We start from the raw sequence: 25,418 nt of genomic DNA on the forward strand, positions 1-25,418 counted from the left end.
ATAAGCTTTAGTTCACCCTTTATCTTATTACTGTCTCTCTACTCTGATCACAATGTTATTTTATTACATCTTCTTTATATTTATTTTGAACACTTGTTGATTGGCATGTCATCAATCCTGAACTAACTCGGGTCTCATTAACATTTGGCTGTAACCATGGTAACATTAGTTTACCTTTAAGGACCCGTTTATGTCGGCTGTTATTAGTTATTTGTTACTTTTAAGAGCTGATAACATCCAGATTACAGAGAATCGGAAGCTTCATCTGAATTAAATGAGTATCAGTCCTTATCTGACCCACACAGTACGTCTGTGTCACGGCTATGTGACAATAATACAAATGTTAAAGAAAACTTTTACACTGGCTTGAATGTACGAGACTAAAAGTAAAGCATGAGCCCTTAACCTTCAGTTGCTGAAATCGGCTTTAAAAGAAGTAACAAATACACATTTACATTAACTTGATCGACACAAAACAAGACAGGATTGATAATGTATAAAGTTAAACCTTTATTTTTATAGGCATACACTGTACATATAGCATTAAACTTTCATTTTGTTCATCTCTACTGAAAATGATCTCATTTCAAAGTGAGCCTTCAATGATTTCAAATTCAAAAACAGCGAATGAAAAATCTGGAGGTAAAAAAATGAAAATAAAAGATGGCAAGTGATACTTTACATTCACATGTTGGGGGACTTTGATATTTGGTCGAAAGAGACAGATTTTAAAATTTTTCCATGGTTAAAAACTTGTAAAGGTCAGCTTTAAAAGAGCTCACTTCATTGTACATCTCGATCCACGCGGTTTTTCAGCAGTTTTCTCTGTGGACTCATTTGGCACTTTCTGTGACTTTTAAAGGAAGACGTTTAGTCTGTGACTGGTTTCATAACAAGAAGTGAAGATCTCATGATCATGTAAACACAATGAGAAATGTTTGTTTTGAGTACCAAAAGAAACAAAAGAAAAGAAAAGAAAAAAAAAACAGGACAATGTTTCAAATGAAAAGAAAGATGAGACCTCTTCACCATCTTCTGGTTACATTCAGTCAGTCGGTCGGTTTCTTGTCTGGTTGCCTATTTTTGCAGAACAGTGATATAAATGCACAATAACTTATTTTTTACCACAGAGGTGGAGATGCGAGCTGTTGAGAAGTTTCTCCGAGGAACGACCAGAGGGGAAAAACATCATACTACGATACCGAGTGACTGCACGGGAACGGCGGCTGACGGAAGCTAAATTCTGTGGCTAACATGTTCAACGGATGGTTTGTCAAAAAACAGCACATGCATTTTACTGATCATCATCATCATCATCATCATCATCATCATCTAGGTACGATGGGAAAGCTTTGCAGTACGTATTGAGATGTTAAACGAAAAGCCGGTCTATAAGTACAGGAACAAAACTGCTGAGAGTACACACCGTAATAATCTGTGACTGCAGCCTCTTGTTATCAGGTGGAATAAAATCAACCGTGTGTGATCCTCTTGAGTGCAGTAAGCTATATGGATTAATAGTATTTCCACTTTAAATAGTTGAGTTTAATAAGCTTGGCGTATACAGCCTTACAGGTAGGTGGGAGGGTTTGGGAGCAGAGGGGGGGGGGGGGGGGGGGGATCTCTCCCTGACAGAGGCGCTGCAGCGTTTGCAGAGTCGGAGCACCTGCAAACAGCAGAGAGGGAGAGAGGAGGGAGGGAGGGAGGGAGGGGGGAGGGAGGGAGAGAGGGGGTTCTATTTTTGGAAATGCAGCAGTGAGGGCAGAGACGGTGACTGTTGGTGGAAACTTGTCAGCTAGATGTGGCGCTGCGGAGAGGAACTGAAGCATTAGTGGGTGGCCGAGGAGTTAAGGACGAGGTGTGTCGGTAGAACTAAGTCATGTCTACCTCCCGCTCTATTCCCACATATTTGAGGGCATCGGCTTGGCTGTATCTGTGGAAGGAATGATCGGAGAGGTTTTACACAAGGAACAGTGGCCACTTTCAATTCTTTTCTTTTTTTTTTCTTCTCAATTTTAAAGACGTGATCGTGGTGCATCCCTACCTGTAGTCGAAGAAGAGCTCCTCTCCTTGCAGGATAGCACGCTTGGCGAAGATTCCGATGCGGTGGTCTCCGTTCACCATCACCACTGCAACGTCAGCGCGCACAGAGTCAACCAACAGGCCAATCCTCAATCGTCAAAGAGTTCACACACCATCACACACTCACGCTCACCTTTGGCGTAGCAGTTGGGATTAACAGAATGATTTGCAAAGCGGATTTTGTTCCCCTTTCGTGTGGCGTCCACAACGAAGTCTACTGAGACAGACAGGCGCAGACATTATGGGTATCTCAATACGGGGATGTGTCAGGCTTAAGGCGCGATGGCGACAGCAGGGAATACTTGCCATTGTTCAGGTTGAAAAGGAAGCTAGACATGTATTTGTCATAGATCCTTCCACGTCGGTCGGCCTCATCCTGGGAGATCAGCTGCTCGTGAAGACACGCGGGAACAGTGAGACTCCAAGTATAAAACCTTTGAATAATCCATGTCGGAATCAAAATCTGCCTAAACTGCAGGGACTTGCCTCTCCACAGTACTCGGAGATTAACTCATTCTTCTGAACGTCCTCTTTGATGAAGGTGCCCCATCCGGCCACGTCTGACGGGGCCAACAGCAGGTGCTAGGAGAGAGGTCAAAGGTCAGGGACGGGCACAAGGTGCTTTGTCTGCTGTGAGATTGTCAAAACTAGATTTGTCCCAGAAATCCAGCATCAGACTTCGTAAAACATAAGAACAACACACCTGGGAAACTTTGGCTCAATTTCAAGGGTTAAGATCGTCAGAGTGGGTCACCGTGATGATTTGACAGATTAGGTCTCATCGACTCGACAACGTCTTCAAGTGAAAACGGAAAACTTTCGCTGCGCTTTTGGTGGCCGTTCACACGACTGCATCTTTTTGAACATGTCTCCCAAGGTGGAACTTTTCAAAAAACGTTCTGACTGTGTTAACAGGGGGAAATGTAACTTTTGCATAAAACACAGCCCACTACTGCCCCAACATTATCACTATTTTCAGCATTCCTGCCTATTCCGTGTAAACGGATATCATTTTCATAACGTTGCTGTGAAAACGTGAAACTTTTCTAAAACAAAAACGACTTCTGTCATGTAAAGAGTTCCTTAAAGCGTGGGGGCGGGGGTGGGGGCCCACCAACTTTCTTTAGAGGCTATCTGGAGCTGTTTTAATAACAAAACCATGAGTCAGAAAACTAAGAGCTTCATTTACTGAAATCCTACTGAAAAAATGCTAAAAATAAAAGCTCTGGGACTAGATTGAACTTTCAGATTGTGTGTGTTTTGTGGGTGTAAGTTATCTCACCATCTCCATTGTGTGCATTAGGTCCAGTTTACATGAGAACAATCGGCTAAAATCTGTATAGCTCTTATGTTTATTCCACCGAGTTGCTGGATGAAGTCCAAACAAGCATCTCAAACATTTCATAATGAAAATATCAACTATAGGGAGCCAGATAAACACCACCTTCTCAAACACGTTCAAAACAGATGCAATCACTGTAAACATTTCAAAATGTAGGAAATCACATTGTGCATCAGTCCATTGGTCCTAAGCTCTCAGTATTTTGTGGAGTCTGACACACGCCCAATATTTCACGTTCAGTGTTATTTAGCGAATCTGTCGGTAGTGACCTTTTACTCGTGTTTGTGCTGGGCAAACCTTCAGGAAATCATCCCCAGTCATAAATTATCCATCAAATCCATAAAGTCTTGAGTAATATATGAGTTACTTACTGTTTTATTAGTACGACTCCATCAAAGTACAGTATTACTATTTTGAGTAGTTTGTGTGAATACCCATGAGAGTCTGAGCCAACATCTAAAAGCGAGCACTGCTGTTGATGTTTATTAGAAAATATGAGGAAGTTGGTTCTGCATTTTGATGAGAATTATTAAACACCACAGATATTTGAACTGGCTTTAAGAATACATCAGAGACTTTGACGTTAAAATACTTCAATAATAGTTTTTTTGTTGGCACAGCTAAAGTGATAAATGACTTAAAAAAAAAAAAAAAAAAAAAAAGCCCCAAGACACACAGACAAAAAGTGAGTAATGTATTTTTCCTTTCATGTGATCTTTAAATAGGCCACATGTTGTTTCTGGTTCACTTCCAGCTACACGATTCCAAATCCACATCAAATAAATAGGAGTCTTTTTTTTTTTGGTTCCTTTCTTTTTTGTTCTTATGTCGGTCGAGCATGAAATACAGTGGATCATACACAAGTTGATATGCTATTTTATGCGTTAGTTATTTCAACCTGGAAAAAAAACACAAACACAATGCCTGACAAATGCTCGCCGCTCACTGCAGGTACCTTTTTCAGGCCTCTCTGGATGCTGCAGTTCTTGCAGGTGACCGCCTTGCTGTCCCAGTGGTCCGCAGCGCCGCAGGTCATGCAGAGATCTGGGTCACACTCTCTCACTGCCAGGTAGCAGGGACACTGCTTGGTGTTGCACTGAGTCTTACACCTGCAGCCCGGGAAGCGGTTCTGGCCTGGAAAACATGTGGACACACAGCTGCTCGATAAAGGAATTTGCTGACAGGCTGTCTGTGTATGTGTGTGTGTGTGTGTGTGTACACGTGTGAACAGCAAGAGAGTAACGTAATACTTTATACGGTTTGGCGAAACAAGATATGATTATGATAAATAATTCCATCTCAAAATGTCGTTGCAGCTCTGGATCTCAGCGTCTGAGTAATGGCGGGAGGATCATCAGTCGGAGACCTCTGCTGGCAGAGGTGCTGAAATACTATTCTGACAGGCGTAACGTTGCACGCAGACCACAGGCACAGGAACGTATCAGGCATATTCAGTGCTGTACTTGCTACTGTACTTGATAGCAATGGCTATTTGCTTCTATGGGAAGTACTTGAGTTACTTTAGTAGTAATATTGTGACTTCCCACGACAGAAAAATGACATCTCTCCATTTATGAAATACTGATAAAATACAAAGCATCTGATGAGAGACACGTACTCTTTGACTGGTTTTCATTTTGGAGGAAAACTCACAAGAATTGAGAGAAATTTCTTTCAGCCATGAGAAAGTTGGACCACGACCCACTTTACTGTGATTTACAACAAAAGTTTTGAGTCACACAAGCTCATGAAAACCTCAGCAATCGTTACTGTGTCACTCATTTCATAATATCAGATGTTATTAGCATCTGACTGCCAAACGGAGCGGCGATAAAGTAACGTCAGAGTGAAACAAAAGTCCTCTTTGGCCAGGACTTGTCGTGTTTTCACGTTATGTCTGCCGCGTGAAAATGTCTGATTTTCATTATTTTTCAAGGGACTACTCAGATCTTTAGCATTTTTATACATTTTTTTGCCCATTTCTACAGAATACTACAATACTTGATGGAATTTGAGTAAACTTACGGTATAATTTCAAGTATAACCAGTGTCTTTATTTGTGAAAATTGGAATATGATCCTCTAACACTTCCCTTAATTGCCCTTAACGCAACTAATATATTGAGGAAAATGGCCTTTCTCTCGTCTCTGATAGTATTTAACCTCCTGTTCTCAGCCTCCATATGTTTCATGCATCAGCCTCATCAGATGCAGCAGCGTTGAGCTGTGGCCACTTGACCCAGACTGACGCTGGAGACGATGTTGTACATCAGGCACGGAGCCCATCACATCCCTTTGATTCCTCTCCAGGTCTTCAGAGCATGCACATGTGGAGCCGGGGGCCGCTTCCTGTTTGGCCCCGGCTCCGCTCAGCTACGGGAAGAGGCGAGGTAAAGAGGAGGAGCAGCAGCGGGAGGAGGGAGAGGTGGTGACTGAACCACAACAGATGAAATACATTTAAAAAAAAAAGAAAAAAAAAAGAGGTAAAACCCTCCTTTCACAGTTCTTTGTATCCTTTCTCTGAACTCTATAGAGGTTAAAACAAACAAAAAAACAAACATTCTTTCACCATGTGGCCATTTCAGAAAACACCAGTTCTGGGTCATTTCTGCTGCAGGAAAAAAACAAAAACAAAAAAGAAACTTCATTGTGAATGCAGGTCTGTGTTAAACAGGCACCCACCTATCACTGCCAGAGGACAGCTTCTCCTCTGACTGAGCGCTGCAGAGTCATTTTACATTCTGATGCACGGCTCTATTGTGTCACGGTGAAAAGGGCTTTGAAGCTTTCAGGAGAGAATGCGGCGTGGACGGACAGGACCGAGTGGGCTGCTTACGTGTTTTTGTTTGTGCAAGAAAGAAAGAAAGAGGCGTACAGTATCGGTGACACGGCAGGACAGGGGAAGGTGACACTCACACTCGTGCTCGCACTGGCAGAACTTCTCACAGAAATTCTGGGTCATCACACATGGGCAGGAGCTGTCGCACGGGTGGTCCGGGTGGTCACATGGCTGATAGTTGTACACCTGATTGGAGGAGTTATCTGGAGCAACAGAGGACAAACATCCTCAGACTGGCGCAGGAAGCCGTGCTGCTCGAGGGCGCGGTGTAGTGACGGCCAGGCTTTTAATGTGACGGGAACGTACCTTTTTTCAGCTGAATCTTTGCCCATAACCTGCAACAACAATCAAAGACAGGAAAAGGGTTTATCAAACCTCCTATCGCCAGTATTTTGTCACCAATTGTGGCAACTGGGTTGAGAGCTATTAATAGGTAGAAGGTAAAGTAAAGTAATTCAGTAGAAGACCAGATGGAGAGTCTATCCACCCAAACATAGAAATCCCCATTCAGTGTTCAACATATCTCACCTGTGTTTCCTTTTCTTCTTCTGGGGCGAGATGCCGCCATCCTCCAGAGGAACGCGATGGATCAGAACCTCTTTGATAGCAAATTCGTACACCTGTGGAAAATTACAACGACATGAGCAAAAACACTGCATCCGGTAAATCCATCACAAACATTCAAGGCTAAGGCAAAACAAACAACAACTTGATTCTCGCCATTGTAATTATGTTTTGCAACATCGGGCCGACCACCAGAGCTGAGAACGATACTGCTGCGCTCGTGCACTAAACTGCAGAGGCCACACACACACACACACACACACACACACACACACACACACACACACACACACACACACACACACACACACACACACACACACACACACACACACACACACACACACACTTGACCACTCCTGGCTGCCAAAAGCCAGATTTGACCTCCTCCCTAAGACGCAGACGCACATTATGATGCAGCTGGTTTCAGCATTTCCAGTGAGTGAAGCAGAGGCCGGGTTTCTCTGAATATCCCCGCAGTGAGTGACAGTGCAGTCCAGACACGAGGATTCTCTGGCAGCGGGACAGGAGGCGGGGGTGCCGGCACGATTTGAACGCGGAGGAGCAAGGCTGCTTCATCACGTTCGTCATGTATTAACCCGGAGCACAAAAATCTAATTTCGAAAGTCACATTATGTTCTGAAGCCGAAGCTCTTCATGCAGGGCCCAGCTGAAGCTCCGGTTACACGAGGCTGGGAATGTCTGAATGACTGCATCATGAGAGAATATGAGAGACGTCACATCTGGTAAGCATCCCTGTTTATGGTGCCACATGCCATTCTCTCTGTAGTCAGCCCAATTATCCACACCATAAAACCGCAGGCACAGGACGTGTCTGTTATTGCACTCGCTCTGACGCAAACACAACAGAAATCACATTATTTCGAAACAACTGCGCATCAAGTTTCTGGGAGTTTTAGCAGGAGTTCATGGTTTGACTTGACAAAAAACCAAAAAAAAATAAAAAATTGAAGTCTGTTTACAGAGAGAAGAAAAGCCTCTCGTGGTCATTTCTCCAGAAAACAATCATGGGGTTAACCACGCTGGAAAGTGATTTGTGACTACTTGTTACGAGAAATTTAACAGATTTAAACTAGATTAAAGCCTAAATTTCCATTCGCAGATGTATTCCTATGCAACTGTAAAAAAACATAAAGATAAATATCCCCAATATAATACATTTCTTTGCCAATGAGAAAATGCAAAAAATATTTTTATATGGGCTTTATTAAAGCAACCATGAGAACATTCTACTTTTCAAGGTGTAACCACAGGTGATTTGATTATTGCAGCATCAGCATGAACTACAAACACAGCTGATCATCTGATTATGCAGATGATACAATACTGAATGTATAACAAGCACCGACAGGCTTTATTGGTAACTTGGGCCCCATTCATACGACCATGTATCAAGTGAAAACACATTCTTTTTCTCGCCTGTTGCTCCTCTCTGCGTGAGGTTTAGCCTGCAGGCAACATGGGCCGCTCCAAACATAACAAACTATAAAACAGACTCTCAGCAATCAGGTTACACTGTTGGTGTCTGGATAATGAGAACAAGGAAGAATGGAAAGGGAATGGAAAAAGATCACAGCAGCTCAGTTTCACATATATCAGTGAGCATTCAATTATGGTGAAATCATACCAAAGAAATAGATATACAAATTGTAAATAAGAATAATTAAAGGCAGATAAGCTGAGATAAACTACCAACATGCAGCAGACAAGCTAATACGTGTTAGAACTTGGTTAACCTTTATTTTAAGCTGTTAATGCAGTACTTCAGTACTCAGGTACTCTAGACTTAATATTGATGGTACTTACAGTCGGACATTTTCGTGTCGGTGTGAGAAAGAGTGACTCTGTTCTGGATTAATGGGGTGTGCCTCCTCCAGTAAACATGAGTTTAGGGTGATAGTAACTAAGTTCGCGTTAATGCTAATTATAATTACTGAATATAGCCGAGAGCAAGTAGAACGTTAGTAACTGAAACTATTATCAATGATCAATATCCTAATAATAAGTTAGGACATTGCAGTTCCATGTTATTCCCAAACTGGTAGACGCATGATTGCCAGTCAATATTAGTCAGACTGGTGTCGGACTACATCGTCTGCTGTTAAAACCATTAAGGCATGCCGTAATGTCAGAGCCGACTCCTCAGGCTGTGGTGCCAAAGAAAACATGCTGCTTTTAGAAAACTGTCAAGTGTGTGAGTACTTCACCTCCTTGCAGTTCTTAGTGCCGATGAGGCGGGCGATGGAGCAGAAGTTGTTGAAGTACGTGCCGTGCAGCACCCTGAACAGTGACTCCTCTGCTCCACTCCACTGGACCACACAGCACGCCTGCTGCACCGCGTCATCGTCCCCTGGACGCAGCTTGATGGGGGTCTGGCAGCGTGAATTCCCCTCTGTTTCAGCCACACATTCACAGACGCACATGAACCTCACTGACTCATTTGGCAGAAATAATAGCCATGTCCCCCCCCTCCCCCAAAGATCTACGGGCATGTCGCTGCATATGCAAACATTTCTGGTCTTGGCAAAGTTTTTGAAACCTCGTCTCTGCACACACAACACATCAGCTTTACTAACTGAACCCCAATGTACAGACTGCTATTTCTGGAGGAGATTCTTGCGGCTCTCTGGACCGTGCGCTTTCATTTACTGTTTTGGGATATTCAGCGTCACTGCTCGTACACCCACAGCTTGAGCCGAACGTTGCCTGGCAACAGGCTGAATGCAGCATTGCCGTAGCCACATGCTCAGCCACTGCGTAGCTTTATTAATCTGCTCGACAATCTGTTTTTTCCACATTATCTCCACACGTGTGAGAGAGAGTCTGCTGAGTCACCGGCTGAGCACCAGTGGTTTCCAAAACTAAGGAGGGAGGCGTTCGGCGAGGCACGGGCGCTGATGAACAAGGACCTGAGATTTCTCGGGGGAGATAAACCTAAATATGTCAAGCGAGAGATTAAAAAAAGAGGGGCGAAAACACAAAGTAGAAGGCAGGGAGAGACGGGAGGAAGATGTTTATATAGAAGCTGAAACATGAAAAGCTAATGGTTGGTTTATTTTGCTTGGCAAGAGCGAGCTGATATGAAGAGAGGAGAGGAAGGAGAAAGCAGATTCAGACTTGAAAGCTGGCGCCTGTGGCCGAATTTCACTTTTCTAAGGAGCAGCTCCAGTGCCTTCAGAAAGGGAGGGGTGTGGGGGAGGTTATGGTAAATGATGCACCACCTCAGTTGTAAAGTGACGAAGAAAATCCTTTAAAACGAATCAGAGTAGCGTCTGCACCGGGAACGAGACACTCTGTTATCACTGTCATGACTGCAAAGGACATTTCCTAAATCGCCATGCTTGGCTCTCGCTCATACAGGGTCATTACAATTAACATCTGCTTCAAACGTGGCCAAAGGGACCGTCCTCCCATCACATGTAAAACCAATAATTTCTTCCTGATTTCTCGTAACTTTGCTCATAAGCCTCAAAGAATGAAGCCCGTAGGCCACCAGTCTGGGTGGATCTACGCTTCCTTCCCCCTGAAAAAGGCTGAATTCCTTTTGCAATCTATTTCTGTCTAAAGGGGATTAAAGCTCCTTCGCCAACAGATAACACAAGATACATTAAATGATTGAAACAAAGTAAAGCTGTGAGCATATCGTCAGTAAAAGTCACACTATAACCTTATCGCACTATACTTTATCACGCTGAGTGAAAAATATGTTGGATTTCTGGAAGATTTTCCACAATAAAAGCCTTTTCGTTGTGTTTCGTTTAGCTGCTGGGAATATAAATCTTTATCGCAGCGGGGCTAATAAGTGCCTCTTTTTCTTTGGAAGTGGAGAGTTCTTGATATATAAGCCTGAAAGTGTCAAATCTGTCACACTTGTTCACTTCAACTCATCATTTTAATTTGTCTCCATTACAAAATTTGTGAAAAATGTGACATTTTTAAAGCTAAAAACACATGCTGTGGAAAGTAACCACTCCCACTGGAAACATCCTGCCCTCTGGTTTCTTTACAAATTGCACCCTGTCTGTACTGTAAGCACCCGCAGGCCAGAGAGCCTTAACTGCAATACCAGATTTTGTTTTACAGCCTTAAAAAAAAAAAGTAATATGCTTGAGGTTTTTAAAGCGGGACGAATGTCAGTGTCATACCTGAGGAGGAAGTGGTTTCATGGTCACTCTCGCCCTCTTTGCCCTCCTCAACAGACCCGGACGGTCCGGGGCAGCTGGAGCTGGTGGGACGCTGCTGCCTCCGTCGCCTCCGAGACCTCTGTGACCGCAACATGTTCTGATCCACAAATTCTTTAGCCCCTTTCTTCACCAGAGCACGAGGGATGGGGAGGAGACAGGAAACTTAGTAAATGGCAAAGCAAGAGGGAGCAAATGGCGGGTGCAGAATGCATGATGTCACAGTGGACGCACCTGTAACAGGAAGCAGTCGACGCCACATGGCTCGGTTTCCATGTGGATCTCCTTACTCTTCCTCTTGTAAACATTGGGTGTAGCATGAAACGCTTCAACAACACAATCAAACATATGAGACTTGCTATTGTACATGAGACCGTTAGTGGTTACCTAATGAAAGCAAAGGATAAAGAGGCACATCAACACAACTCAAAAGTCAAACGATTCCAGAGGACTTAAAATGTGCAAATATTGTGGGACGGTAGGAAGGCACACATCACAGTCTGCTCTTTAAAAATGTCTAATCAGGTTTGGTTATAAGCAATTGCATATACCAATAACAGGCACACTCTTCATCTTTTAAAAAATTGTTTGTGTTGTCAGTTTCTAGTGCTGAACCACTACTAGAAAGCCCAATAGGGGACCGGAATTAAACATGCCACATGTGCAGAAATCGGCCCACAAAATGGGTTCAGACGGCATTCTATTGCACTTTTCTAATAGCTGCTTCTCATTGTTGCTATTCTGAGTTTGCCCACTGGGGGTTGTACAGTTTCAATAGTGAAACTTTTTGGCTTATTGCCAAAATAGGATCAGCTTCACACTCACACCTCGAGGGTGAATTTGTGAAAACATGCATGCAAAAGGCTGCAGAAACACTTTGTGGAGAAAAGCGACAGTCTTTTGCATTTCTTTAAATGAAGATGTTTATGGTTGCTCATTTCCAGACTTGATTTGTGAACTGTGACTGAGTGTTTGCCAGAGGAAACGAAATCTGTCTTCGAAGAATTTGACAGCATTGATCAGAAGGAACTAAACAGTTCGATCATATCTGATCAATGCATTGAGATCCACAAACAATGGACACACTTGGCAAAATGTCCATCGAGATCTGTTCAGAAGGATCTGGAAAACTACAATGTCCTCGTGAGGTTTTGTCATAGTCGCAGTTGGAATTTTCCATAATAATAATAACAAAAGAGATATTACATGATCAGTGGATTTTACTGCCATTTTTACTTAATTTAGTAGTCGAACTGTTTGTTGTGTGACTTAAGCCCTTCGGTGTATGAACTGAATTTCAATCATGAACTTTAGAAGTAAATAAAAGTCATTACGGTGGAGAAAACAGTCGTATTTGAAGCATCGTCTGCAGAAGAGCGTGTGGAAGGAGTGTAGCGACTGCTCCCTCTGCACAGACTTTGCAAAAGGCCCGTCGAGGTTCGGGGTGCAGAGAGGGGGCAGCTTCACCGGGTTGGGGGGCTCCAAGAGGTCCTTGTACCTGCGGAGGAGGGAGGCAAAGCTTTAATGGCGTGTGCCATTGTCTGCGGCCTTTTATTGCGTGGACATGGGGAAAAAGATGTAGATGTTTCTTTTTGGGACAAGCCCTTTCAGATGCTGATGCAACTCCTTGTTTCACTCAGAGAGCCTGAGAGGGAGCCACCATTATTACTTTCCTCCCCGACAGCTTGCGTCTCCATGGTGAACACTAAGCAACAGAATGCTCCGCATTGTGCACATGAGTCTTTGGAGTGACTGCACTTTTCTTACTTTTCCTTCAGCTCCTCTGTGGTACCCTTGTAGGGGAACATCGAGGCGATGGCCGTAAATATCTTATCATCCGGGATCTTCTTGCTGCTGGACGAATCCCGCACTTTGGGAGACATTGAACGGAGACCGTTAGGCAAATCTCCCGGATCGAATACTGGTGCACGTATGTTTGACTCATGCATATCTACTGTGCTTCCATTTTCACCCGATAAGCATTTGTGTCTCCTACACAGTCCCGTTTCCCATAAAAGCGGGTACAAGAGGTCATGACTTCTGTAATGAGAGCCAGGCGGTATCAGTGTCATGGGCAAACAGGTTCACTCACACACAGGAACTGTGCAGGGACACAAGGGCAGCTTTAAAACAAACAAAGCCAGCTGAAGAGCTGCTGTGGCAGGGCGACCTCGTGGAAGCTGCACAGTGTACAGACACAGACAGTGTCTGCCTTGTTCCCGTCCCTCACCGAGCGATCGCACAAGCGCACCACTAAGGACTCACCCTCAGTGGTGCTCCTCCTCTTCCTCCTGATGAAGGCCACAGCTCCAGTTTTTGTCTCCTCCGAGCTCTCGGCGGAGCTCCTCCTCATCGCTCTCTCGTCCTCTTTCTTTCCGGTCGCCTCGGCTGCAGGTCCAGCTCCTCTCGCCTCCTCCTCTTCCTCCTCTTCATGGTCAGAGTACTGGCTCAGAGCTTCAACCAGCTCTTTAAAGAGCTCGTCGCTGATGAATCCGCCCTCTGGAACACAGTACAGATGAGAGTATGAATACTACCATCTGCACCAAACAAACATGTCAGGTCTCGGTCTGTTTTCAACCAACTCTGGTGTAGTTTCATCAATATTTACATCCTGGATTGATATGATTAGTGTGACGAGCATTGGATCCAGTGTTTCACAGCTGGTGTGGGCAACAGGAAAAAAAGTCCTGCTTCTGTTTTCTCTCTTTTATAGACGATAAAAGCTCTCAGTGAATTCTCAGATGGTAAAAATGCCACAATTATCCAACTTGGAGTCAGAAAAACAGCTTTGTTGTAAACATTACAAAAGGTCTGCTGCATAGTATATGTCGTAAACATACCAGTAGGCTGTTATTTCAGTTCAATGTGAAGACAAATAACTGTGAATTCTAATGTCTATCTCCTGTCTAGGGGCTGGAGCCGATCTCAGCGAACAATTTACCATCATCCTGTACTCTGTCTTTGCATTGTGCAATAAGGATGTAACCCATTCATGAACAGAAATGACATGTGAACAAACATGTCCTGTAATTAACCTCATGCACCACTTGCAACACACTTGTGATCATATCCTTCAATATCTTTAAATAGGTTTTGAAGACGCACCTCTGTCACCATGTACACCATCATAATTGTCGATGAGCTCCTCCAGAAAGGCCTCATCCTGCTCCAGAACCTCGTCGCCCATGTAGGGGATGTTGTGAAGAAACGTCTCATCCTCCACCTGGAACACACGCACAGAAGAGTGACTACCGGGTCGCATGTCCCGCTACACCACTACCTGAGGTTTGTACGTAAACTATGAATTTGGTGAAAGCTTTTGCAGGAAAAAATTGTTTTCTGTCAAATGATTAAGGTTGTCCAACTGGTTTTGATGTTTTTGATGAAACAACAGTGAAGTTAGTTCCTGCTTCCTTTGAGTTCATACCATAAAGTTGTGCTGTAGTGGTGACCACGAGTACATGAAGGGGATTCCTGCCACCGTCGACAGAGCCCTCATGGCAATGGCTTGGGTTTTGAATCCTGGGAAGCCGAACTCCACTGTACACATCTGTAGGAAATACAGAGGCGGGTTGGGAAAATCAGCAAAATACTCCACACAATCATTGCAGTTTTAGCACTACGTAATCAGATAGATATGTCGCTTGACCCCAAACGGGAAGAATAAACAATATAAAGTGGACGCCGTCAGCAGGTGGGAGGAAAACCATGTTCTGCCCTCAGGCTGTTTGTGTTCTGAGCTCCCACAGGGCCACAGACCAACGTCAGGCTGCTATATGATCCATCCGTGGCACCCTGCTCCGTCCTGAGATATTCTACTAACCCCTGACAACCAGGACGGGATCAGGGCAGAACAGCAGGGCTTGTGTTGAGGATTTAACATGATCACTATTATGAGATTTTACCGACAAACCAAACTAGATAGCTGGCTGGGCTGCAGCTGCCCGGGCAGGAATATGCTGAGAGATGCAATATTTCACCAAAAAACAAAACAAGTGTGGCGAATGGCATTATTTCCCTGGTCTTTTTAAGACACCACACATACCTTCTTGTTGGCCTGGGCTCCTCCAGATGTTGACAGGGGCATGGACTGAATCCTGAGCTTGGACCACTCTGCGTTCAGGAGATTTGTCTGCTGCTCAATCTTTTGCCTGTTCGACATGAACAGGGTCTAGAAACACAAGAAAAGCCAAATCTCACGTAAGATAGAAACACATTAAATCACAAAAACACGTGTCTTGGAGCACGACACTGTCCTGCAAAGGCAGCAAATACAGACAGACTGCAGCAAAAGAAGTTATTCCAAAACTGGTGGTTTTATCCACAACATGTCATTTGAATAGAAAATGTGTTGAATAGGTAAGTTTACAGTTTGCATGTTGTCCCAGTGTGTGTTTCAGATTTGCCCCATGGTGCAAATACAGGCCTTTGAGGCTGTAGATAATTCCCCCTGTTTTTGACCTCAACTAGTTACTCTCCCTGTTCAGCTGTTAAATGTAATTTTGTTCAAAAGCTGATCTTAAAAAAATAAATAAAACATCACTTGTAAGTTGTGTTTCATAGCATCTGAGTTATTGTGCTGGAGCCAATTACATCTGATGACAGTTAATCCACAAGCATATCTCTGGTTTGTGGGAAGAAGCCACCATGCAAGTTCAAATGCGGAAACTTCCGTGGTAACCACTGCAACTGCATCGTCTGCCCTCCATATTTGACATTAAAGTGATATGAGCTATTTTAAGAAATGCTCACTGTGTCACTTTGTCGCTTAGGAAACTTCTGCATGACAACCTAAAAAGAAAGTTGTTTCCTTCTCAGCTGGTATTCTAGGTTTAAAATGGCGACACCATGTCGAATTTAAGTCATGAATCTGTTGTATGTTGGGCGGCAATTATATTGATTTAAACCCCCCCACAAAAAATATACATATTTTACCATTAAATCTTAAAATTATTAATATTTTTTGCAAACATGACTCATTTTGATAACTCAAACATCACTAGGCCAGGTTCTTGTCTGCATTCACAGCATTTTGGCTGCAGAGCAGAACATTTGAACACACCTGCTGTAATTCAGAAATAAAAGCGTTGCAGTGCATATGGCCACATTTCTGCAGCGGGATGCCTTTAACAGATTGACCCACCTTGACTTGCTCTGCTTTTTTAAGGCGTTTTAACTGACGAAGGCGCATGTATTCCGACTTCACCCTCCGTCTCCACTCCAGCAGGCTGCGGGAGTTGGCCGGAGTGACAGGTGGAGGTTTTGGAGTTGGCGCGGTGACAGTGGCGCCAGAGGCAGGGAGTGCAGCTGCTGTTTCTTCCATGACTCTTCAAAAAGACGAAGAAATGTTCAACACCGATTCAATTCTACAACAAAAGGACCATTGTGGATCACATCAAGACCTGATGAAGAGTCAGGGTTAGCCCATCTCTTTCTGTTTAATTAATGTGATTATAGGGAGAATTATCATAAAATGATCTTCTATTCTAGAAATTAATATTACTTCACTGGCAGACAAAATATATCAAATGCACAGGGAATCAAACCAAAGTAAAGCAGATCTCTAATGCATTAACTACACACATGCAACACCTTTTCCTTGTGTTTACCAGTAAATTATGGTTGAATTCTGAGTTTATTCTCTAAGTAAAAGGAATTGATGTTAATGGTAGATCCGTAAATATTCTTGTCCACATATCCTCCTTCGGACGAAACCCAGTATTGTGAGTATGTATGATCGAGTGTATTGTTAAAAATGACAGATGCCTATGCAATATCATTTGTCTACAAGTGTGAGTTTCCCTGCATTACATAATGGCATTTAATCATGACATTTATTCCAGCTACACATAACATCAGAGCTGATGCATTGAGAGTGCAATGGGTGATTAACTCTAAACTCACACAGAATATAGCTTACACATAAACAAGTCATAAATGTTGATATAATTCGGATTTCATCTATTTCCAAAACTGCAAATGTCAGATCTGGCAATGTATGATTTTTAATGATGGGTGCTAGTTAGATTGGAGCAGGTAATTTATTTGTTATGGTCTTTCATTTAGTTTCATCTGCAAAAATCCAAGACACTCAATAGCATTAATTTTACTACTACTAATAATAAATCACACCCTGATCTTATCTGCTTCCTAATCTTCCACTCTGTCCTGATATCACCACTAAAACTAAGGCAAAGTGTTATTTTATCGGCGCAATAAGCTTTTACACAGTCCACTTGCAGTCTTAAAACTATAGTAGGAGCATTACGTGTTATGTGGCGTCTTGAAAACATGACGCTTCCCCATTCGACCCGACAGAGCCTCTTTTGAAAGAGTGCCCCCCTCTGTTGGCAAAACAAAATAGACATCTGGTGTAAAAAAAATAAAAAGAAGCCCTCTCCAACGCTGCTTTAAACGCCTGAAGTGGGCTCTTTTTCTTTTCTTTTTTCTCAATCGTGGGTGGCCAATGATCAAATGACGGAGGCAGAATAAAACAATGTGGATAAAGTGTTGCGATAGAACAGCATGGGGCATCCACATTGCTCAGGAGTGGGCGTGCCTCTCCAGGAAAGCACAACAGAAAAGTGCGTAGTACAGTTTTCCGTTTCATAATCGCCTGGGTGGACATCAACTGCCCTGTGTGCGCTAAAACACTCTCAAATAGGCGCAAAGGGCATGAAAGAAAAAGAGCAATGGAAACTGGTGTGGTGTGGTGTGGTGTGGTGTGGTGCGGTCCGGTCCCCACCCCCCCCCCCCGCGCTCTCCTCTCCCTTCTGGAGGCTACGGTGCGTGCACACGTTCCCCCCACAGCCACGGAGTCCGCGATGTCCTGGAGGTGCAGCTCGTGCCAGCGCAGCTACGCAGCTCCCATTTAAATGCACAACTCTTTAAAAAAAAAAAAAAAAAAGGGGAAAAAAGACGTGCGCACACGGCGTCGCCACAAATGCCTTGCGCACGCTATTCTGGCGCAGGCGTGTGCGCGTCGAGATTCCTACAACCACCAAGTGTCGCAGTTATTAAATACCTTCAAATCCTCGTCTTTTGCGTCCTATTTGGTGCGTCAAGATCCCGCAGCGCGATCAAGTCTCGTGTTTTTTTTTCTTGGGTTTCTTTTTTTTTTTTTTTTTTTTGCAGAGAGATCCGGAGCAATTTGAGTCCGCCTTTCTGCTATGGATCTGACGCAGATATCATGTCCACACGGCGAGGGGATCTCAGCGAAATCCCTGCGTTATCCTCGGGCATGGTGCTGCTGGAGGTTGTTGTTGTTGTCGCTTACAAATAGCTGCGCACTTGGTCGAGCCAACCCGAGCAAGGAGGGTGACGTCTTTATTATGATCACAGCCTTTCCTTTCCTTTCCTAGCAGAGGAGGATTTATTACTACGCTGCGTCCTGGGAATTAAAAAAAAAAAAAAAAAAAAAAGTAGCGTGCAGGAGCCACTGTACGGCCGCTCACACGCGCACACAGGAACTGATGCAAGTGTCCGGAGTGTTTAGATCGCTAAATGTGCGAAGTCACACTCCGAGTTTTTTTTTTTTTCTTTCCTTTTTTCTTTTACAGATGCTTGAAATTAGACATTATTCTATTCGGCGCTGACGAGGTGTGGTACTACTAAGTTAATAAATAGAAATAAATACATCGCAAACAATTTCAAACCATTATTCAGCAAAAAGCAAAATAAAAGAAGGTGGTTTACAGAACAGCTATGGATTGATATGGATTTATTTATTTTATTTTTATTTATTTTTATCATTTTAGAGTTGGAATGAGTCATTTAGTGTGAGAGTGAGCAATGATTGAGAAACTCGCCCACCGTTTCCTGACATTCCTATGGACTTCTGTGGGATGGAAAACTGATCAGATGCTGTTCAGCTGTCCTCCTCCAGGGAGAGCTCAACACAATTTGTCCCCCGTTCAGAGAGAGAGAGAGAGAGAGAGAGGGAGAGACACACAGAGACAGAGAGGGGGGGCAGTAACATCAATGAAAACTACTCAAAGTTTTATCCAGTTCAGGGTGGCAATTTGGGGCTTGTATACAATGATGCATACCGGCAAAGCATCAGTCCATCCTTTATAAACACAGAGAAACACACAATCACACAAGTGCTCACGTTCACACCCTCAGGTAATTTATGATCACCAGTTATTATGAGCTTGTGAATCAGCATCAAGTATCATCAGCATTAAACCTTCAAGGTGAAGGTGAATATGATTCCTGCAAAACACCACCAATACAGGGCTCGGTTTTGGGACATTTTACTGTATTTTGCAACACGGAGCATCATTTCAATTTATTCTGGCTTATTTACTCATTGCACAACATGCTCATACCTCTTTGGACATTCATAGTTGTTATGCTGTCACATTGCTGCCCCCCCTCAAGATAGAATGAGGCTGTAGCATCTGAACGAAAACAAGTTTTGACACCTTGAGTTGGAATAATGAATCAGATTCATGAATCCTATAAGGATCTCATACCTGATGAAAAGAATCCAAATCTAATTAAAGCTGCAAGCAGCCTTGGTCGAGACCTCGCTCTCTGGCCCGTTGGGGTCGGCCTTTGGCCCGTTGATAAAATATACATTTTGAATGTTTTAATAAACAAGGACTTTTATCTTGAAGGAGTTTTTGGCTTTTATTTTGGAAGCCATCTCCCCTCTGGACCATGTGAAAGCTCCAATTCCGATTTTGTCACACCAGACTTAGGCCCCGATCGTATGTGGTACCAATTTAGATTTTTTTTCTACATGAGACTGCCTCGTCATTGACGTGTGACTGACGTCACGGATAAGCGCCGGAGGCTCTCTTTGTCCCTCATTCTCCTTCTTCTTGCACTCTTCATGTTGTCTAGATTTTGTCGGCTCGTATTTGACAATCACTTGAAACTTAAAATAAACGGGTTGATCAGCGCTGCCAGATATGGCGGGTATCCCCCAATTGTGGAGTCAAATTCCCGTAACTTTTCAACTTTGTATATTTTGTGTTTATGGCGTGTTCTTTATTACACATCTAATAGTGTTACGGTTTTAACAAGATTCCTACACAGGCTGAGATTTAGGCTGGTTTTTATCAAGGTGTGTGGGTTTTATGTTGTTTGGGCTGGAAACAGTGAGTCACATCTGGCAACCCTGGTGCTGACCAGTGTGCCATGCGTAAATAGCATGCGCGGCATGACTTCAAGTCGTCTTCTGCGCCTGTGCTCCGGGGTCGACAAACATCCGATCCGATCGCGTTCACACGGCAGGTCGCGTTTGAAATGACGACGCAAAAAAATAGAATCCCAGTCAAAAATCTGAATTGAGCATCAAGACCTGCGGGTTGAACATCGCCATGGAAACGAAGCCTGGGTCCGCTGTGAAAAATTCAGAATTGGCGCTTTCACATGGCCACAAAACAAGTCGGATATGGGTCACTTGTGAGCAAAAAAAAATCAGAATTGGGTCGCATTTCCCTGCAGTGTGGATGAGGTCTAGATGTCTTGTGTCCTCACTATTTTCCTCCCGTGTCTACTTTTGTGTTTTAGACCCTCAGCTTGTTTTTGGATCCTCCTGGACTCCTTCACCTGCTCCTGTGAGACTGTAAATAAATACCTCTCTTTGAATGTGAGTCCCTGTGTGAGAGTCTGCCCTTGGGTTCCACCCTGGTTTGAGACACTCCCGAACGTTTTGACGTGCGTTTTGTGTTCGTGCCTTACTCGCAGAAAAATGACAATAAACATCATAAAATTAAACAGCCTCCGAGGATAGTAGTCTTGTGCCTAGCCAGAGTCAGGCACAAGACAAAACAATAGTACAATATGCCAAATGGTAATGGTGTGCATGTAAATCCATTAGGTAAAATGAACCATGGGATTAAAATCTGGAAGGCGATGTTCATACATGTTTATTGATCATGTTGTGCTTCACCCTAAAATCTGGCCTGCTGCCTCCTGCAACTGTGCTTGTTTGGACTCCAGAACTCTGACCTGGGTGCTTCAATCTTCCTTTTCTTTCAACAGTTTTCTATTGTCTTCTTCCAAACTGCGGAGTTCTCCTTCAGTTTATCTAGGCACCTCTCCGGGGTGGACACCAGAGTCTTCCTCAATATCACATCATTTTTAAGGGAATACACTTCCACTTGAAGGTCAATGGTGTTATCCACACATTGTCCAAATATCCCTCATCTCTTGCAATTTGTTCTCAGTATTTCAAACATGACTGGGATGAATCACTTTGAACAATTGTCATTTCTGTATCAATATTGATTTTCATGAAAAATATCTCTGTGTCCTATCAATATAAAAAAATTCCAATAACCATTACCACTGAATTACACCATAGTGGAAATTTTGACACACAAAACCCTTTTCACTCCTGGTTGCCACCTTATTAATATTAAACTAAACTATATCAACTAACTAGCTACACAAACTCATCAGCAAAAGCACAACACAATCATTACCAACACTAACAAGCCTAATATAACCCCAAATAAAGACATTTGAAACACCACCAACTCAACTCCCATAATGCATTGCAGCGATCAGCTCCGTGATCGCCGCAATGCATTATGGGGGATTTGCGTTCGTTGTTCGGGCTATGAAAAGCACAAAATGCTGTCATTTTCAAACCTATAGGTACTGTAGGCTACCCGAAATCGAAAAAAATACATTAGAATTGTATTATAATTAAAACAAATAATCAAAATGAATGTCACATTTGCCAACCCTGCCTACCCTGACACTGGTTGTGAGTAATTGTATTCTACAAATATTTGCTCTCCAAACAATAATTAAGGGTAGGACCCTTGCCTTCTTTGCATTTACACTTTATCTTAGATAAATAACGATATTAGCTTGGCCAAACAGAAAATAAAGCAATCACACCATCTGCTCAGGAAAGAAAGGAAGCTGCAGATGGAAAGTCTGAATGTCAATAGTCCCAACAAGTTGCTCACTTCCTAGATCATTAGGGTTGTAAAAAGTCAAGGCTTTCCTGCAAAACTTTACAGTTTGTCTGGTGACTTAGCGGGCCAAATTAGAAACCTCTTGCAGAACAGCCTTGGCCGGCAGGCTTTATGTTTTACACAAGTTTGATTGGGTACAGGTTTTACACCTCTCTGGACACAGTTGGGGGTTCCTGTCCTTGCTCATGGACCCATAAGTAACAGAATTCAAACAAGTGAACATCGGGTCACAGGCTCCATTACCTTTAGACCACCGTGTTTATGTGAAATAATATTGAAAACAATCTTTTTACCTCAGAGCTGCATTTAATCAAGTTAATTAATTTATCCAATCTCCAATCTACTGAAAAGGTACAATGAAACCAAATACTGGCAGATTCTCTCTCTCTCACCAAAGCGGAAACCTTTAAATAAATGGAATTGACCAGTTTCCCAGATCTGCTCTGGTTTCTAGAAATGCCTTATGGTTTTCTTAGAAATACGCAAAACTAAAAAATAATAAAAAACACAAACCTTTGGCACCTCTGAAGGTGGTCCTGACCCCAGGTTGACAACCATTGATTGAAAACACATTGTTAATGGACACTGGGTATTTAAAATGACTGTATAAAAGGCAGAATAATTCTATTTTTGAAAACAATATTTTCTCAATTTGAAACTCGTTGAAGAGAAAACAAAGCACACGCAGCAGCAAATACAAACATGGCAAGTTCTGGGATACAGATTACAGATGAGGCGAGGGCGTGAGGAATCCCAGAATATGGTGTCTCAATACAAAATACATTGTTTAGGTAGAAATTCAAGACCTTGCTTTGCAAGGATCACACTTTACATCAAAGGTCTGCTCTGTCATTTGGGAGATGATTTAAGAGGAAGGGTGCACACAGCATGAGCCAGCTTCTCATTTCCTTGTAATCTAGAGTTTAAATGTTCTATCAGCAGAATCTTGAAAATCTCCCCTGATCACTAACGGTGAGGGTCTTGATTTAATCCACTACAAAAGAATACATCTTCTTGCCAAAAGAGAAAGTTAATTAACAGCTTTTGCTTTGTATTTGAAAAAAAAAAACGCCCCTCACCTCAGGAGAAACAACACATGTTTTTAAATTTTTTTTTTTTTTTAATGTTTTTGTAAAACAATGCCTTGCTTTTTGCTGTGCCTTTTGCCCGAAGCTAAAGTATAGGATGGCAGCTCCAGATGCAAGCCTTATGTTTGACATTTGATGTGAAGGGTCCTGTACTGAATCTCCAATATGAATTATCAATTTTCAAAATCTAACTTTGAATAAAACAGATTGAAATATTTTAGATATCGTAAAAAAAAAAAAAGCACATGTAAATAGACAAAAGAGTTATGGCTCCACTTAAACACATTATAACATTAACATTGGCTTTTATATGCATAGAAACCATAGAGAATTTGAAAAAAAAAAAAAAAAAAGTCACATTAATCCCCTTTCTTCACATGAAATAACTGTTGCAGTCATTTCAATGAAAAACACACATATATAGTGAAAAAGAGCATAGAACATCACTCTATGTACAAATGAACTTCAAACTCAACATCAAAAAGGCCACACGTGACCTCTGACCTCACTGTGACCCCACTGATCTGTCTGATCTCGTGTCTAATGGTATAATTATTCCGAATAATTAAAAGTTCTACCACAGACAGATCTTTCCCTAACTCACACACAAGATGGCACTGTTCAGCTACTTTTACTGCAACTGCACAAGAGACTCATGCATTTAATTAGAGGAGAAGCAACCTGATAACATGTGATACCAACATACTGGCTCAGTGTGTCTCCCCCACTGATCTCGGTGTTGCTGCCGCTCCACTCTGTTCTCCGGTTGTGGTGTTTAATGCCATGCATTCCAGGTTGTTAATTATGCATTCAGTGAGCAAACGTCTCTCAGATCATACAGCATGTTTGGCATGTCTACAGTTGGTATTTGAAGTGGCCTGTGCCATGTTGATAGTGCACTGTCAAACAAAAGCAGACACACGCAGGAAGATGAGCTTGGGGAGCGAGTCTGCTATCAGCAGGAAGTTTTTGATTCCATATCATGCAAACTGGGTTTTTTGATCTTGGCACCTCGCACTGGGACTCGATTCTTCCGGCAGGCTGCTTGTTTTTTGTTCTGTGGCGAAGGCTCGAAGATCAAAACATGAGGAAATCAGCTCAAACACTTAAATCGTTCAGAAAAGCGATTGCTATTAGTCATATAGAGGAGAGCTCATTCATATGAGACACATGGGCCAAGTTAATATTTGTTCAGTGTTTCTATCTCCAGCAATATATAAAATATGCTTCACGCTCTTTGTTGTGGGCAAATACATTTGGTTGTTTAGTTTAGTTCACATGCAAGTTTGCTATTCAAGCTTCTCTCTTCTTTGATTTGTGAAAGTCGGTCTGTAACACGGAGAAGAGTGGTAACTCAAGTGAAATGTGGAAGTAATTTTAGCCGGAGCCGTCTGGCTCCTTTCCAGGCTCAGCAGCTGAGAGAGAGAGAACTCATCCATCAGTGACGTGGACGAGTGCCTCAGTTTCACTGGGCTGGACGTCCCTGCCACCTCGCCTCGCCACAGAAGCTCAAAGTGACGTCAGTGAATGAGATGGAGGGAAAAGGAGGAAGCTCGTCACAAGTGCAGATGGTGTAACTCCTTTATCTTCCAATCTACGACAATATGAACAGCCTGTAATCTGAAAAACGCATAGTTTCCAGGGACTCCACAAGTTTTACAACCAGTGTGCTATCTGTAAATACATCAGGGAGATGAAGGAAGCATGTTTCTATCAAAACTATTACTCTTGTAGGTCTGTCCATATATGTAAAGACCAACTACCCTTTATTTTCACGTTTTATTGATCCCAATAGCTATCAACAACAGAATCTGTTAAAATTCCCGAAGAAGTCTGAAATTAACCAATATTTACAACATAGTACATGCAAAATTGTAATTGAATCTTATGAGCACCACTCTTCATGTGTGAGTACACAGCTTTGCTATAATTACAAATATTGTATAGCCAATGTATCCCTCTGTGATGTATAAAAAAAAGGGAGACATTGACTAAACAAGGGATAGATCTTCCATATGACGACAATTTGCTTCCTGATTACAGCTAAAGTTTGACGAGAGCTCTGCCAGGGTCTTGAAAGATATAAAAACAACTGAATTGTATTGACTTTTCTGTTCCAGGTTTCCAATCCAATAAAAGTGTAAAAAAAATACATGAAATCTCTCAAGATTTATAAAACTACTGCTCAATGAGCTTATTTCTGCAATCAAAGTATTGTCTGGATTGATCAGATCCTGAAGCAAAGGTGGAGGGAGACGGGAGAAATGAAAAAAAAAGTAAAGAGGTGGGGCTCCTCCAACTTCTCCACTTCTGTTTGAAAACAAAGATTGGGATGGAGATATAGAGAGAGAGAGAGAGA

The 25,418-nt window shown here is 42.7% G+C and overlaps 1 protein-coding gene across 2 annotated transcripts; it reads right to left on the bottom strand.

Moving 5' to 3' along the window:
- Positions 1–497: 497 nt before the first annotated feature.
- Positions 498–18,427, bottom strand: ezh1 (enhancer of zeste 1 polycomb repressive complex 2 subunit). Of its 2 annotated transcripts, XM_080488095.1 has the most exons (21): positions 18,053–18,427; positions 16,172–16,355; positions 15,074–15,199; positions 14,456–14,578; positions 14,134–14,251; positions 13,294–13,527; positions 12,796–12,898; positions 12,363–12,526; positions 11,263–11,354; positions 10,993–11,155; positions 9,055–9,239; positions 6,791–6,882; positions 6,569–6,597; positions 6,340–6,465; positions 4,380–4,558; positions 2,569–2,664; positions 2,389–2,470; positions 2,216–2,296; positions 2,045–2,129; positions 1,888–1,933; positions 498–1,666 (listed from the first exon to the last, which is right to left on the bottom strand). In XM_080488095.1, the coding sequence occupies exons 2-21, from the start codon at positions 16,349–16,351 to the stop codon at positions 1,532–1,534; spliced, it is 2,439 nt and encodes an 812-aa protein (XP_080344221.1). In that variant the 5' UTR covers positions 16,352–16,355; positions 18,053–18,427; the 3' UTR covers positions 498–1,531. The 2 variants fall into 2 exon arrangements, with proteins under 2 accessions (XP_080344221.1, XP_080344222.1); XM_080488096.1 differs by lacking the exon at positions 498–1,666 and having other exon boundaries at positions 1,724–1,933.
- Between the last annotated feature and the right edge of the window lie 6,991 nt (positions 18,428–25,418).

Source organism: Lipophrys pholis, assembly GCF_963383615.2.
Source record: "Lipophrys pholis genome assembly, chromosome: 19".
Classification (NCBI taxonomy): Eukaryota; Metazoa; Chordata; class Actinopteri; order Blenniiformes; family Blenniidae; genus Lipophrys; species Lipophrys pholis.

What these genes read in the sequence shown, in the direction of transcription:
- ezh1 (XM_080488095.1), bottom strand. Translation starts at nt 16,351, where the DNA reads ATGGAAGAAACAGCAGCTGCACTCCCTGCCTCTGGCGCCACTGTCACC. An exon ending in GAGCCCAGGCCAACAAGAAG is followed by an intron (nt 14,579 to 15,073) that starts GTATGTGTGGTG and finishes TATTTCCTACAG; the next exon opens with ATGTGTACAGTGGAGTTCGG. An exon ending in AAAGATTCAGCTGAAAAAAG is followed by an intron (nt 6,466 to 6,568) that starts GTACGTTCCCGT and finishes CTGTTGCTCCAG; the next exon opens with ATAACTCCTCCAATCAGGTG.